The following is a 14,497-nucleotide window of genomic DNA, read 5'->3' on the forward strand; positions in this document are numbered from 1 at the left end:
GCCATCGACTTGCCTCGGCGAAATCTCTTTAGAGTATATGGATAGTCATATGTTTCTCTATGAGGTTTCCTCTCCTGTATGATCTTCTCATGATCCGAATCAGGGAACGGGATTTCCCTAAGCAAACACCGTTTATCCCGGTGTCCATATGGCAGCTCCGTACTCCATGTGTCGGGATTCGGAAACATTCAACATGTCAAGGGAGACAGTGAGTTGTCCACCTAGCTAGAGATTGCTCTAAACCATGGCACCTTTCCTTGATCTTAACTGAAGTTGGGATTTTTGAATGACAATTTCACTCAAGTCCAACTGTGAGAATGACCTGAAATGCACATGAAAGCGTGATGATCATCACATTGCCCGGAGACTGCGGAGTGAGTGCAAACCCGATGCAGGTAATTGTTAGGGCAGCCGCACTGTCGATGACGAGTGGGGACGTCCCCTTTTGGTGGCAACCCCCCTGTCATCTTCTCGATAGGGGAAAGTGAGCTTAGACGTTTTGCAGTGCCGCCTTCTGTAGAGGTTGCACACCGACGTCATCTTGGCCTGGGATCTGCCGGCACGAGCATCGACGGTTCGAGAGCCCAGAACTGGAACGAACTTGTCTGGGCTTTTCATCAAAAAGGCCAGACGAACGCCCGTCGCGTTGATTAGAAAAGGAAATCCTGCTCCCGAATCACTTCATTGGTTTTCCTTTCCCGTTTCATTCCACCAACTCTCTTCCCGTCCGCCATTTGGATTCCAACCCTCGAGACCTCATCCACCAACATTGCCCTGACAAGGTGCTTACCGCCCAAATAATCCAACCGAAAGAACCCCCCGACTCACACCGTCAACTTACCGAATTGTCCTACATCAACATCAACATCTCACCACACCAAATCACACCACCTTGTGATCGACGACTTCAAAACCTCGACGACAATTGATACCCCATCATCCCCGTAAATACCAGACAAAACCTAATTCACCATGCATCGAACCTACTCTATGCGCGCCTCCAGGGCGCCAACCGCCTCTCAGATCCAGAACCCCCCTCCACCGCCATCATCCACAAAGTCGGGACGTCTCTTTGGTCGCGGCGGAATTGGTGAGTTTGTCCCCTCCTGTTTCTTTTGCGCAACATAAAAAGTCAAGTCGAGCAGCACGGCTCATGCCCTGTGTGAACGTTAACAGGAGGGCTAGGACATGCTCTACGACGCAACGCCGCCGGCGCCTTTGGGCCCGATCTCGCCAAGAAGCTCTCCCAGCTGGTCAAGATGGAGAAGAACGTGATGCGTAGTTTGGAGATGGTGGCCAAGGAGCGCATGGAGGTCGCCCAACAGCTCTCCCTCTGGGGCGAGGCCTGCGATGAGGATGTTTCCGATGTTACAGACAAGCTGGGTGTGTTGCTCTACGAAATCGGCGAACTCGAGGATCAGTACGTCGATCGCTACGACCAGTACCGCGTCACCATGAAGAGTATTAGGAATATCGAGGCTTCGGTGCAGCCCAGCAGAGACAGTAGGTGCCCCCTATTGTCCCAACTCTTAATACTCTTCAACACTAACACCCCACGAGGAAAGCAAAAAATCACCGACCAAATCGCCCAGCTCAAGTACAAAGAGCCCAACTCCCCGCGCATCGTTGTTCTCGAACAGGAACTCGTTAGGGCCGAAGCCGAGTCGCTCGTCGCCGAAGCCCAGCTCTCCAACATTACGCGTGAGAAGATCAAGGCCGCCTACACCTACCAGTTCGACGCTCTGCGCGAGCACTGCGAAAAAGTCGCCATCATCGCCGGTTACGGCAAGCACCTCCTGGAACTCATCGACGACACCCCCGTCACCCCTGGCGAGACCCGCCCCGCTTACGACGGCTACGAAGCCTCCAAGGCCATCATCCAGGACTGCGAGAACTCCCTTACAAACTGGGTCACGCAGAACGCGGCCGTTTCAGCAAAGTTGTCGACCCGCTCGAGGACGCTGAGCCAGCGGAGGAGGAATAACATCAAGGCGAGGACCGAAGGCGGCGCGGGACAGGGACATGATCTGTCGGGCCAGGATGCCCCGCTTAATGATCGGGACTCGTGGGTGCCGGCGAATCAGCACAAGGAGGTGGCGGAGGACTATGATGTGTCGGAGGAAGAGGAGGATGATGATGAGGATGAGGAGGATGATATTGATGCGCCGGGCAGCTCTTTGCTGGATGGCGAGAGCGGACATCATCAACGTGGGAGAAACCAGGAGCCTGTTGCTGCCTGAAAGGGGCGGTGATGGGTGGCTGCGGGGTGCGGGTCCGGGGCAGTTCTGCTGATGCTGATGGTCGATCAACCAAGAGGAGTGTCGGAGATGACTTTGGTTTCTCAGAACCCCAGGTATGCATGCACGAAACTCGGCAACAGCAACAAATCCTCAAACGCAAAACGAACAGAAAAACCACTGGAACCTGGAGCTGGGATGGGTGGGCAGAATTCTTTAAGCGACACTCTTTATACCTCTACTCTTCTTCATTTGCTCGGACCTAAAATGGAACGGGCAGATGCGCGCAGGCAGGTTATAGTCTGCATAATTGGTAATGATAAGGTTTAGGTTTGGGTTTTGGATCGGATGGTATGACCCTAAGGTGGGTGACTGTGAGATAGCTCTGAAACAAGGAGAAGAAGGACAGGCATGGGATGGAATGGACAACGGTAGTTTAATGATTGCGCTATGGTTATGCTCATTCCTAGGTGATAGCTTTCTATGTATCATTATTCCCAGTTTCGTGATATCACATTCGGTGTTTGCTGTGAAGTGTGAATGCTGTCGGGTCTTCCTTGAATCAAGAAGTGAATACCAAATATTACCAAGAGATGTCAGAAGAACAGATCATCAACATTCAACAACAGGACAACCTTCACTAGATAGAGGTCACGAAAGACCTGGTTGTTGTATCCAAGTGATGGTGTACCAGATACTTGTCAGATGAAGGATTTGCATAACTATTCATGTGAAGCAGACTACATGTACAAATAAAGTTGAAAACATAGGGTCATATTTCTCGGCCGTCAAGATCAATCAAGAGCCGCAAGATCTCTCCATGTTCAATTCAGGAAAGAACCGCCAAGTGACTTTGGATCTTGAAGCCGAACGGAAGCCATTGATTGACATTAAAGATCAACTTGAAACCTCAATTGAACTGATATTTGAGTGGATGCGAACAAGACTAAAAGGGCAAAAGATAAGGCTTGAGCTTTCGAGAAGGCCAAAAAGAGGATGACTCCATGATAGTAGTAGCTTCAGATGTTGAACAACTTTGAATCATCGGAAGTGATAAAGAAAAACACAAAAAGTAATGATCGCGGCAGGGCTCGAACCTGCGATCCTCTGCGATTACGATGTAAAGCAGATGCCTTAACCACTGGGCCACGCAACCGTTATTGATAACTATACCCTAACAGCATCTTATAAGCACTAAAGACAAGGGTACCCCGGCAGACATTGCCGGAACCACCTCCCCAGCCGGCATTGGCGCGAACTTCAGCTCTTGAAACAGCGGGGTGGGGTCAAGCTCGAACAAGCTCCAAGACCATCACGGTTCACGAAGCTTCACCATTGCTTCGCAACAAACTCTCAACTCAACAATTTCTCGGGCAAACACCATCCTTCACCAGTTTCCCACCATGAAGTCCTTCCGCGCCGCCAATGCGCTCCTGCGCACCAACTCCGCGGCCTCCAATGCCATCTCCCGGTTCGTCGACCCCACCATCATCACTTCAAAACACCATTTGTTTACTTTCCTCTCCACAGCTAACAAAACAAATCACCACAGCGCCGCCCCTCTAGTAGCCGCCTCCGGCCCTCCCGCCTGCCAATGCCTCCTCACCCCGCACGCGACCCTTTCCCAGAGCCAACTGGCCGTCCGCCCTTTCTCGACAACCCCCATCCGCCCGGGCAAGAAGGACAAGAAGTCCAAGCGCGGCGAGGAAGTTGAAGAGCAGCAGCCCGCCCGCGGCGGCGGTAGTAGCAAGAAGGACAAAAAGTCCGGCAAGAGCTCCTCCGGCAAAGACAACACTCCCGCCGCCGCCGAAGAGTCGTCAAACGAACCCAAAGACCCCAACCGCCCCGTCCCCTCCGCCGAAACCCCCTACGACCTATCCGACCTGACCTACGCCTTCGACCGCGCCGACAAGCACTACCTGGACAGTCTCAAGACGTTCCGCAACGGCTCGCGCTTCAGCGCCGACTCCATCGGCGCCCTGCCCGTCTTCCCGGACAAGAAGGACACCTCGCTAAGCTACCCGTTGCGCGACCTGGCCACCGTCGCGCAGGTGTCCGGTTCGGGACGCAAATGGTCGATTCTTTGTTTTGACGAGGCCTCTGTCAAGCCCATCATGAGTGCTGTGCAGAAGTCTCCCGATTTCAACCAGCAGCCGCAAAGGAGCGAGGAGAACCCCCTCGAGCTAACGATTACGGTGGAGCCGGAACGGGCGGAGGATCTGCAGAAGAGGGTCAAGGAGTTGTGTCAGCAGTGGAGGGATAAACTGAGGGCGGAGAGCCATAGGCGCGAGGCGCTGCATAAGAAGTGGAAGCAGCAGGAGGCGATTCTGGAGGATGATGTGAAGGCGTTGAAGGGGAAGGTGCAGAAGATGCAGGATGATAGGATGAAGGGGGTGGCGGCGAGGGAGAAGGAGGTTTGTAATGCGGTGATGGCTAGGAAGTAGGTGTGAGGATGGGTGGGTGTCTTCTTGTTTGTATTACTATCTTTGTATTATGGTTGAGGGCATTGTTGGGACGGATTACCCTGCGATGCCCCCGGAGTCGGAATACCATTGGCTTTACTGTAGTTGCATGCGGTCCCTGAATTTGATATGAACAGTCCCTCGGGAGAATTTCATCATGTCTGTGTGGAATTAGAAGGCAATGATGGGCTTTGCGCAGTCCACCATACACCGTGAATGGTCCACACAAGACAAGAACATCCATGAAACCTGTTATCCGTCCGTTTTTGGGGGGTTGCTTTCTAAGGTTCGCATAGTGAACCGGATGGAAGAGCAGGCCAAACTGCAAGAGTAACATGGCTTTCCAGGTCCCAACGTCATGTCATGACTTGAGCTCGAACCAAGACGCGAAGGCCAAGATACTATACAATACTTTTACAGCCACTACCCTTTCTCCAGGGTACACGAGGACGGTCGATACGGGTATTCATAATGTTACAGCTGGACCAATCTATCCCCAGTCCTCTATCTGTTTTTACATATCACTCCCCTCCCTTCCCCTTCCCAAACGAGGCTACCCCGGACTCAAGCCTTCTTCTGAGCCTGCGCAGGAGGCGCCGCCCTCGGCTGACCAGCCGCAAGCAACGCGTTCAACCTGGCCTTAAACTTGACCGCATCCGACGGCGCATAGCTAAACGTTCCCCCCTGGTACTTCTCCACCATGGCCACCGTATCCGTCAGACTCTCCACATACTTGGGGCTTTCATACTTGCCCAGCACCGACGTCTCCAAGATCTGCATCTTGGTCTTCTTCTCCGGGCCCTGGGAAACCGCAAACTTATCGAGCGACTCGCTCAACCACTCCTTCTCCTCCACACTGCTGAAGAACACGGGCTTCTTCTCGTGCACGTACCGGTGCTTGACGGCCGTGGGATCGCTCGTCACGCCGGACTGGTCGTTGAACGGCAGACCACCACCGAGAATACGCATCGTTCGCAGCGCGGACTCGACCTTGCCGAGGTTGACGTCCGTGGCCATCGGCGGGCCGTACCCCAACAACGTGTCGGGAGTCAGCTTGGGCACATACTCGGTTACTTTGCCTTGCTCCAATCCGCGGATGAACTCCTTCTCTTCTTCGGTCGGCGGCGCGTCGTAGTCTTCGCCCCTGAACTTCTTCTCGCCGCCGGCCGGTCGTGGCCTCCTCGCTGCAAAGCCAGGTCTGCGAGCACCAGCACCACCGGGCGCACCAGCTCCAGCACCGGCACGGGCACCAGGTCCACCGGGGGCACCGAAGCGCGGACGACCGGGGGCACCGCCAGGACCAGCACCAGCGGATCTAGGACCAGCGCCGCCAAAGCGAGGACGGAGCGCAGCACCGGGCGCAACGGCGCCGGGGACGTTGCCGCCGCCGGGAGCGAAGCGGCCGCGCGAGCCTCCGAGGGTGCCCTTGAGACTGCGGACGTTGATGACCTTGGGCGCGCCAGAAGCACCGAGGGGAGCGACGGCATCCTTAGCGCCCTTGCCAATGGGGGCGGCGGCGGGACGGCGGGCGTCGCGGGCACCACCAGCACCGGCGGGAGGAGCCTTGTGGAAGGAGTTGTCGTTGCTCAGAGACGTGAAGGATCCGCGAAGCTGGGTGAGCTTGCCGACGGCGGCTTCGGACTTTTGGCGGCTGGCGCTGACGGGGCCGGGGGCGCGAGGGGCGGCGGCGGACTTGCTGGCGCTGGGCTTATCGTCTTCGGCGCATCGGGTGGTGGTGGTGGAGAAGGGACGCTGGGTGGTGTTGAGGATGCTGCTGCTGGCGCGGGTGCAGCAGTCGACGAGGGCGCCCCGCCGGCCCAGGGTAGAGGTAACCACCTGACGGTTCATGGTCGGTGGTTGTTGTGGTGTTTTGGTAGGGCGGTGGTGGTTGGACGACGACACCACACTCGGTCGATCGAAGTGAGTGAACGGAGCCGGCTAGGCGGGCAGGCGGGTTCGCGGGACTGCGAAGGTGGACAGACGACCGACGGTCGCGGTATGGAGCTCAAAAATGCCCGTCAAATCGGACGGACGCCCAGCCCGGCCCGCAAAAGCAGAGTGGGCCGTGCGCAACCCCGGATTTTGAGGAATTTGTTTATCGGTTTTTGATTGGATGGCGATGCTAAAAGGTGGGGCAGTTCAAACGACAGCAACAGGCCCTGAAGGCCATCACTTCAGCGGTCCCTTAACTGTGTCTTGAACTTTCAAACGTTTAACTTGAGGAGATAGGAACTAATTCTGACAAGCTCTTTGTATCACTCATTACCCCTTTTCTGACAACTTTTGGTGACCTTCTTTTACACTGCGAAGATCTTGCTTGGTGGAAATGGGCCTCACACAGCCCATTTTGCTGTTAGCGCTACAGCGTATAAGTCGACAATGGGTCCTACCGAACTCGAGCAGAGATGACAACACGAAACGCAGAGAGACTTCAGCCTGGCTTCAGATTTAAGTGCTTTTCAACATTGCTTGTCAACATCAATACTCTAACATACGCTTTTATCTAAACCTGCTTTCGTTTGCTAGGCACCAAAATCCCAAACCTCCATCCCCACTCCACCAACCATCAACCTCCCCTCCTTGATAACCTCCACATCCCCAGCATCCGCCACCGAGCTATACTGGTTATCCAACAGCGTCACCTTGACCGGCTCTTCGCTTCCCTCCTTCCATACCGCCCGCCAAAGCTTCACTCGCTGGTCATTGCTGATACTAGCCACCTCTACCGCTTCACCGTCCTCTCTAACGGTACAAATGCCCGTCACACCAGCGGCATGCGCATCCTTAACTCTGGACCTGCTCAACACCTTGTATGTGTTGTCGGCAGAAGAATACTGAAGGTTTGTGAAGTGGACGGCATTGTCATCACCGCCTGTAATGACCAACCAGCTCTGACCCGATGACGAAGAGCGTGGTGAAGAAAGATCAAGACCCTTGATACTGCTCTGATGGACCTTAGCCAGGGCAACCATCTGGTATTCCGCCTTCTCGGTCTCGGTGGTTGAGGTAGAAGAAACAGCAGCAGCAGCAGACCAAACTGCCATGTGACCGTCTGTCGATGCCGTTAGGACCTGGATATCTCCGCCCGCGACGCGCAAGTGCCTAATCTGCGTCAGACAAGCACCCGTGTACCGGCCCTCGGCTAGTAACTTCCACTGTTGAGTCTCAGTCGAGTAGAGGTAGCTCTTGAGCGTGGAGTTACTTAGCGCCAAGCTGATAAGCATCATCGCTTGCCCATCATCCCCATCCCCCCAAGCTTCTTGAACGTCAAAGTCGACAATCCGCAAATCCCCATCCGCTGACCGATCCGGGTATTTACTCTCGCAAACCACCGCCAACGCCTCGTAGTCTGATTCGAGTTTGGTGATCCTCCACACGAAAAACTCTTCATTCCCCGCACTACTCAACAAATGCGATTCGCCAAACCACTTCATGGCTTGGATACCAGCACTGTGTTTTTCCAGTATCGCCAGCGGTTTGAACCCCCTTTCTGTTATTTCCTTCTTCTCAGCATACTGCCACAGTCGAATAGTCGTATCTTCCGCCGCAGTAGCCAAGTACCTCCCCACTTGTTGTCCATCTGGTGAGTAAGAAGCAGCAACAGCTCTTAACTCCCTTCCGTGCCCTCCTTCTTTGAGGGTGCGCAGCGGAGGCGAGGATTGGCTGTAGAACCGCAAAGCGGAGGCTTTGGTGAATACAAACCGCAATGGGCCGGGAGCAGAGCCAGACGAAGGAAAAACGACGTCAAAAGCCCGGTGGCCGCCGCCGCATTCGACGGTTGTGAGCTCTTGACGGGTGGACTCGCTCCAGACGACAAAGTTCTTGCCGCGGAAGCCGTGGATGATGAGGTCGATGCCTGTGCTCCTCGTCTTGGTGAAGCGGGCGCCTTCGATCATACCGAGGGGAGGGGAGATTTCGTGTTGGAGATGCAATGTGGTTGAATCAGAAGGGGTAGAGGTGAGGGTGTATATCCTATACCGACCATCGCGACAGCCAGTGAGGAAGGAGGTCTTACTACCCGGTAGGGGAACGATGCAAGTGACTGCGTCTTTGGTGCGCGCGTCTTTGCGGGAGTAATCGAGGGTGTAAGCGTCGTCGGAGGTGGATTTGTAAACGGCCACAGCGCCGACGCGAGAGCCGAGGATGAGTTTGGAACCGCAGAAGCCGGCGGCGGTGGCGATGAAGGGGTTTACGTCGTCGCTGGAGAGGTGGATCTTGCGCGGATCGACGGTGACGGAGGAGGTGGAGGGTTCGAAGGTCATGAGGAGGGCGTGGTCAAGGCCGAGGACGGTGATGATTACTGTCCAGGCGCCGGGTTGTTCTTTGTGCAGAGTCTCTTGGGCGCCTTCGATGAGGAGGATGTCGGAGATCTTGCCGGGGAAGGTATGTAGCTCCTTGATCTCGTAACCATCTTCAAGGAAGAGGTAGACTTTTCCGCTGGAGCTGCCGAGGATTGCGGTCCCCTCTACCGGGCTCTTGACGACGTAGTAAGATTTGAGGTCGGCAAGGACAGTCTCCGAAAGGTGAACATTCTTCCATGTCAGACCCTCGCCTACTGTTCCGTGTAAGAGCCTGCCAGAAGACGTCGTAGCGAGAAGCGTGTTCTCAGACAGAAACGCATACCGCTGGAACCCATTCTTCGTCGTGTTCTTCTTTTGCCCTTCCACAGGGGCGGTCGAGTCCTCTTCAACCCCCTCAGCGACCTTCATAACATCCTCAACCGTAAGCGTAACGTCAATATCCCCGTACGTTTCCGCCCCCTTAACCACCGCTTGATCCCCAGCCATCGTAATCCTCCCATCCGCTCCTCCCGTCGCAATCAACGTCGGCAGCCCATCACCCCCCGACACAGCCGTCGACCACATATTCTTGCCATTGTGACAACTCACAACACCGCAATTCTTCAGCGTGCCGAAAGACCCAGCAGTGTCTTGTTCACCACCGTACCCCCTCTCCAACGCCTCCTTCCACTTCGCCTGATCCAGTGTTAAATCCCACCTCTGCCTCGTAGCGTCCTCACCAAACGAGTGGACCTCAATCGGACTTCCATCTCCATGCTGCGTCCTCCCGGTGAACCGCACCTGCCAAATCCTCGATACGTGACCCATAGCCACAGCGAGACATCTCGCCTTGTCGTTTTGGTTTTCGAGTTTGACTTCCGAGTTGTTGGTGCCGCCGAAGCCGGTCTCTCTCGCTTCTGCCAAGGCCTTCTTGGAGTGATCATTCTCGCTAGAGCAACCATTCGTGGCAGCAGCAGAAGTAAGAAGCTCCTTCGGCGAGGAGTCGGTAATATCCCATATCCGCACCGCCCGATCATCGCTGCAGCTGGCTAGGAGTCTGATCTTCTCGCCGCCGCTAGAAAGGTAAATCTCGGGAGAGATGGAAACACCGAAGATGGATCCCTCATGGCCGGTAAAGACGTAGAGGACTTCGAACTTCTTTGCCTCCCCTCTCCCATCAAGGTAATACTTCCAGACGACAATCTCGCCAAACACGGTACCTCCCGCCACCAGAATCGTGTTCTCGTCATCCAACAAACAGAGATTCGCCGAGTACAGAATCGGTCGTGACGGCGAGGTCAACGGACCAAAGGTAATCTTCTGTGACGACTCGCTCCCTCCTTGGATAGAAAGAGGCACAACCTCATTATGAGCCGTCACCAATGCTCCTTGCACCTTCCCCCCTCCCTCTCCCTCTCCGCCCTTTGAGACATCCGGCCGGAACAAAATCCCATCATAAATCCAATCCGCCGCCTTCTCCTCTTTCACCCCTTCCACATCACTGCTCTCCCCCCTCACCAGCTTGTCAAGAGTAGATTGAGGAATGACAGCGACGGAGTTGGCGCCCCAAATCAGCACCCGTGGTTCATCATCCTCTCCTGCTGCTGACGCTGATGTGGATGAAGATAAAGGTGGTAATTGGGAAACGTAAAGACCGTGAATAGGCTGCGAGTAAAAGACTTTGATCTGCGATACCAGACGGGAGGTGGCGACGTCGTAGATTTTCAGCCAGCTGTCTTCGGCTGCGAGGACGAAGACGCGTGAATCGGGGGAGTGGTAGAAGGCGAGGGCTGTGATGGGGTTTAGGACGAAGTTGTGTTGGAGCTTGGTGGGAAGCTTTGAAGTGAGAAAGTCTGTCTGTGGGGGGTGTTAGTGTGGGTTGTGGACGGAAGTGAGGGTGAGGTGAGTGATAAGTTCCGTTCTTGCACTGGGCAAAAAGTGTTGACGCACGTTTTGAGCCATATTGGGCTGTGTTGGACTGGAGTGTCCGGGTGGTCGGCTAGGTTGATTTCGATTCAAATAATCTCAGCTATCCATCCTTGGGGGTTTGTGCTGTATAGGTACCTTGATGTCCTCTGGAAGGAGCAACCAATCCACCTCGGGTGAGGAAATTCCCAAGTGAAACAAGTGACTCCATTTTTTTTGTGCGCTTCAACCCTAACCCTTCACACCTCCCTAATTGCCGTTTCCCCCTGAACACACTCGTAAACAGTTTTCTGGTCTTGGTTAGATCACCATACTTCGAAAAATCTCTCCTTGAAGGGTAATTGAAACTGCTCTAACTGAATGGTGCATTGTATTACTTAAATTGGTGATCTTGGCAAACTAGAAGCTGGCGACAGCCATCTGCATCATCCCGGCCGTGATACCTCTCCTTTGATCTCGTCAGACAAGGGCAATGGACTTCGATATCATCAAGCGTACCGGCGCAAGGTTTGTAACAGGCAAACAACCCTTTAAACCCATTATTCTTTTCTTCCCAAAATTTCGTCCCTTGTGTACAAATTCGCAAATAGTCCAACCAGCGTGCAGCGTCGTAAAATGTTAATCTGCTCTCTGCGCTCTGCTCTCTGTTCACAGAACACCATACCCGCCGCAGCCGTGCTCAAGTTACACACACTACTAAATACTTCAATGGAGGCCTCAATCGTAAAAGCTTCCCGCGTTGTAGCAACTCTTTTGCTCTTTAGTGGAGCATTCAAGATTCTGACTGGCGGAGCAAAACATCCGAAAAGGCGTTAATGCCAAGCTAGGCGAGACTCTGAATATGTGCCTCTTGCAGAAGTGTATCCCGCTGTAAGCCGCAAAAGGGGCAATGAAAATGCACATAGGGCTCACATGTTGGATCTGAGTTATGCAGGGCGTACATATGTGTGTTGGAGCAGGTGAGGTGGTACCAGGCGTGATATGTGTGTGTGTGGGGATGTTTTGAGTTGGGCAGAAACAAAATGTTCTTATCACACGAGAATCCAGTGCCATGTCTCGGGACTATTGTACGAGATGTCTCCATTCCTGGCTATAGCTCGAAACTAAATAACGATAAAGAAAATAGGTATCATCATCCACCTTGGGCACACAAACAGCAGCTGTCCTGTATATGCATGGCCCGTCTTCCTCCAAATTTTCCCGAGTAAACGCCCTGAAATGCACCCATAAAAGATATCCCGAAGTCGTAAAGCGAGCAAATAACTTGGCTCGCTAAGAGAGTCATAACAGCACCCGAGATGCCCTTCCATCACCCCTCCACCCTTCATCCTCACCCCCTTAAACCCTCTGGTGGGAATAAGGCTCATAAGCCATAGAGGTATCGCGTTTAGCATACTGCTGCTGCTGGCTAGGATACCCACCACCAAAGCCCTGGCTCGGCTTACCATTGCCATTGGCACCATGGAACCCACCAACCGGCTGATACGGGCTGCCAATAAGCTTCTCGTTCTCCATGCCAACAGACCTCCTGCTGCTCCTGCTCGACCCACCAGTCTTTGGCGCGCAGCAGCAGATAGTGAACATCCAGAAGAAGGCGGACGCCAAAGCGAAAGCAGCAGCGACCCAAATCGTCACCATGAACCGCTTGTTGAACTCGCCTTCGGCGCTGTACTTGCCGGCAACAGTCTCGACGGCACCGACGACGATGACGGAGATACCAGTCGCCAGGGCGGCGAAGCCGCAGACGGCAACAGCGGCAATGCCGGCGATCAACCAGGTAAGACAAGAAACGACGCGCGAGCAGTTGGCGAAGATGCCGAAAACGATTTCGCCGACTAGCGAGACGAGGGCGATGAGGAAGACGATCTGGGCCCACTTGCTCGCCTTGACATATGTCTTGAACGCGTCGTCGACCTCCTTCGGCAAGGTGATGTTCTGGCCCGTGAGGGTAAGCAGAGAGTTGATGTCATGCTGGGTGCCGTTCAGCGCGTCCTGGGCCCAGTTGAACTTGGCCTTGGTGCACTCGTGCGTGCCGTTGTGGGCCGTGTAGCAGTAGCCCCAGAGGGAGATCTGGTAGACGTCGTAGAAGCCGAGGAGGGGCGCGGTCAGGTTGGTGATGCCTCCGTCATCGCGCTTGCTGACAGCGTCCCTGCCGAAAATCTGCTGGACGCCGGCATCGCGGATGGCGGACTCGTTTAGGTTGAGAAGATTGCTGGCGTCGGCGAGCGAGATGGAGAAGTTGGAAAGGTTGACGTCGAACATGTAGAGTGACTTGTCGGCGACGCCTGCTAGGCCTCCTACTAGGAGGGCTATAAGCGATGCTACTGTGAGCAGGAATGGCAGGGCCACACAGACTACGCGACCGACACCCATTTTATTGTTGTTATCGGTCCGTCGGCGACTTGTAGCTGTGTTCGGATCGTGGGATGGTTGTGACGTTGTAAGGCTGATAAGGTCGGGTAGAGGTATTTATTCAGGTCGTGCGGGGGAGGGGAAACGCGCTGGGTTAGGTGTCGTGCGTTAGGCTGTTGGCGGGGTGTTTTTAGTGATTGTTCCAGACCGTGTAATAATCGAGTTCCGGTGTCGCGCCAGTGTTGTGTTGTTGATATCGACTCGAGTTGAGATATTCGAGGGAAAATCGTGGATACACAGGAAGATGATGAGAGAAGAGAACAGTCCAAAGCAAAAGAAGGGCGATCAAAACATCAAATATGCTTTCGGGTTTGTTTGTCAGTTGGGTGCTGACAGCAGGTAAGCTGGAAGGATCTTCAGCTGGTGGGCAATTGTGGGCACCAAGCAACTGGGCTGTGTCGGCCGCTGGTGGCGCAGTAACAAGTTGAACCTGTGTCGCTCACAGTTCCCGGGCCGTGCGAGATTGAAGAGATTTGGCTGTCATCACCGCAAACAGCTGCCTCGTCAAAGCCATTAATCGCACTGTTATCAAGCTGGGCATTACGAATGTGTCTTGAGCAGCCACCGTCCCTGATGATTTACTGACGCGTCGTCAACGTATCAGGTTTTATTCCGCGGATTCATGTTTATCAATGTTGCCCTTTCATTGCCTTCGTTCCCAACACTGTTTTTAGAGAGGCAAGACCGCAGAGAGGGGACAAGGTGAGGTAGCTTTGATAGTGCAGTGCCCAGTGGTGAACCCTTTTGGCCTTAGCAATTACCCCGCCCCTCCACCTGTTTGACTTGTTTCCAGTTTGTCGGGACGAGACAGTTCTTGCACCACTCATGCCTTCGAGAACACTGTAGTAACAGTCGCAATGATACCGTGATACCTTGAACGGCCTCCCAATAGGATGGAAAAGCTTCCAGGTTGGAAGCACCTACACGTGTCCGGGGAGACATGTCTATTGACCTCGCCAACAAATTATGTACAACCCCAAGCCTTTGCACAGAACACAAGAAGCAAAAATGTGACGGCCGACAGGGTGTTTTCCTTTCACGAAAGTCAACATGTTCGTGATCCTTCAGAGCAGAGCATCGAACCGTTTTTGGCAACAGTGTGGAGTACTTGTGGCCTTTGGAGGAACGGGAGTCGAATGGTGGACATACGTACGTCGTCAACGTCGAAGCGAGGGGCTGG

The 14,497-nt window shown here is 54.1% G+C and overlaps 5 protein-coding genes and 1 non-coding gene across 6 annotated transcripts; 2 read left to right on the top strand and 4 right to left on the bottom strand.

Annotated features, from left to right (window-relative positions):
* Positions 1–530: 530 nt before the first annotated feature.
* B0H65DRAFT_480537 (sphingolipid long chain base-responsive protein LSP1) lies at positions 531–2,738 on the top strand. The gene is made up of 3 exons (XM_062827586.1): positions 531–1,090; positions 1,177–1,503; positions 1,561–2,738. Exons 1-3 carry the CDS (start codon positions 973–975, stop codon positions 2,238–2,240), a joined length of 1,125 nt encoding a protein of 374 aa, XP_062677143.1. The 5' UTR covers positions 531–972; the 3' UTR covers positions 2,241–2,738.
* Positions 2,739–3,313: 575 nt separating this feature from the next.
* On the bottom strand, positions 3,314–3,393 carry B0H65DRAFT_t463. Its single transcript has one exon. It is a non-coding gene; the product is annotated as a tRNA-Val (tRNA).
* Positions 3,394–3,521: 128 nt separating this feature from the next.
* On the top strand, positions 3,522–4,861 carry B0H65DRAFT_480541 (ribosome recycling factor domain-containing protein). The gene is made up of 2 exons (XM_062827587.1): positions 3,522–3,708; positions 3,790–4,861. Exons 1-2 carry the CDS (start codon positions 3,641–3,643, stop codon positions 4,679–4,681), a joined length of 960 nt encoding a protein of 319 aa, XP_062677144.1. The 5' UTR covers positions 3,522–3,640; the 3' UTR covers positions 4,682–4,861.
* A 91-nt stretch (positions 4,862–4,952) lies between these two features.
* B0H65DRAFT_503402 (uncharacterized protein) lies at positions 4,953–6,734 on the bottom strand. The gene has a single exon (XM_062827875.1). It carries the CDS (start codon positions 6,545–6,547, stop codon positions 5,264–5,266), a length of 1,284 nt encoding a protein of 427 aa, XP_062677145.1. The 5' UTR covers positions 6,548–6,734; the 3' UTR covers positions 4,953–5,263.
* Positions 6,735–7,186: 452 nt separating this feature from the next.
* On the bottom strand, positions 7,187–11,122 carry B0H65DRAFT_339244 (WD40-repeat-containing domain protein). Its single transcript, XM_062823617.1, has 2 exons — positions 10,930–11,122; positions 7,187–10,836 (listed from the first exon to the last, which is right to left on the bottom strand). Exons 1-2 carry the CDS (start codon positions 10,939–10,941, stop codon positions 7,222–7,224), a joined length of 3,627 nt encoding a protein of 1,208 aa, XP_062677146.1. The 5' UTR covers positions 10,942–11,122; the 3' UTR covers positions 7,187–7,221.
* Positions 11,123–12,100: 978 nt separating this feature from the next.
* On the bottom strand, positions 12,101–13,475 carry B0H65DRAFT_339242 (SUR7/PalI family-domain-containing protein). Its single transcript, XM_062823616.1, has one exon. The coding sequence runs from the start codon at positions 13,276–13,278 to the stop codon at positions 12,244–12,246; it is 1,035 nt and encodes a 344-aa protein (XP_062677147.1). The 5' UTR covers positions 13,279–13,475; the 3' UTR covers positions 12,101–12,243.
* Positions 13,476–14,497: the final 1,022 nt, after the last annotated feature.

This window comes from Neurospora tetraspora (genome assembly GCF_033439725.1).
Source record: "Neurospora tetraspora strain CBS 560.94 chromosome Unknown B0H65scaffold_9, whole genome shotgun sequence".
Taxonomy (NCBI): domain Eukaryota; kingdom Fungi; phylum Ascomycota; class Sordariomycetes; order Sordariales; family Sordariaceae; genus Neurospora; species Neurospora tetraspora.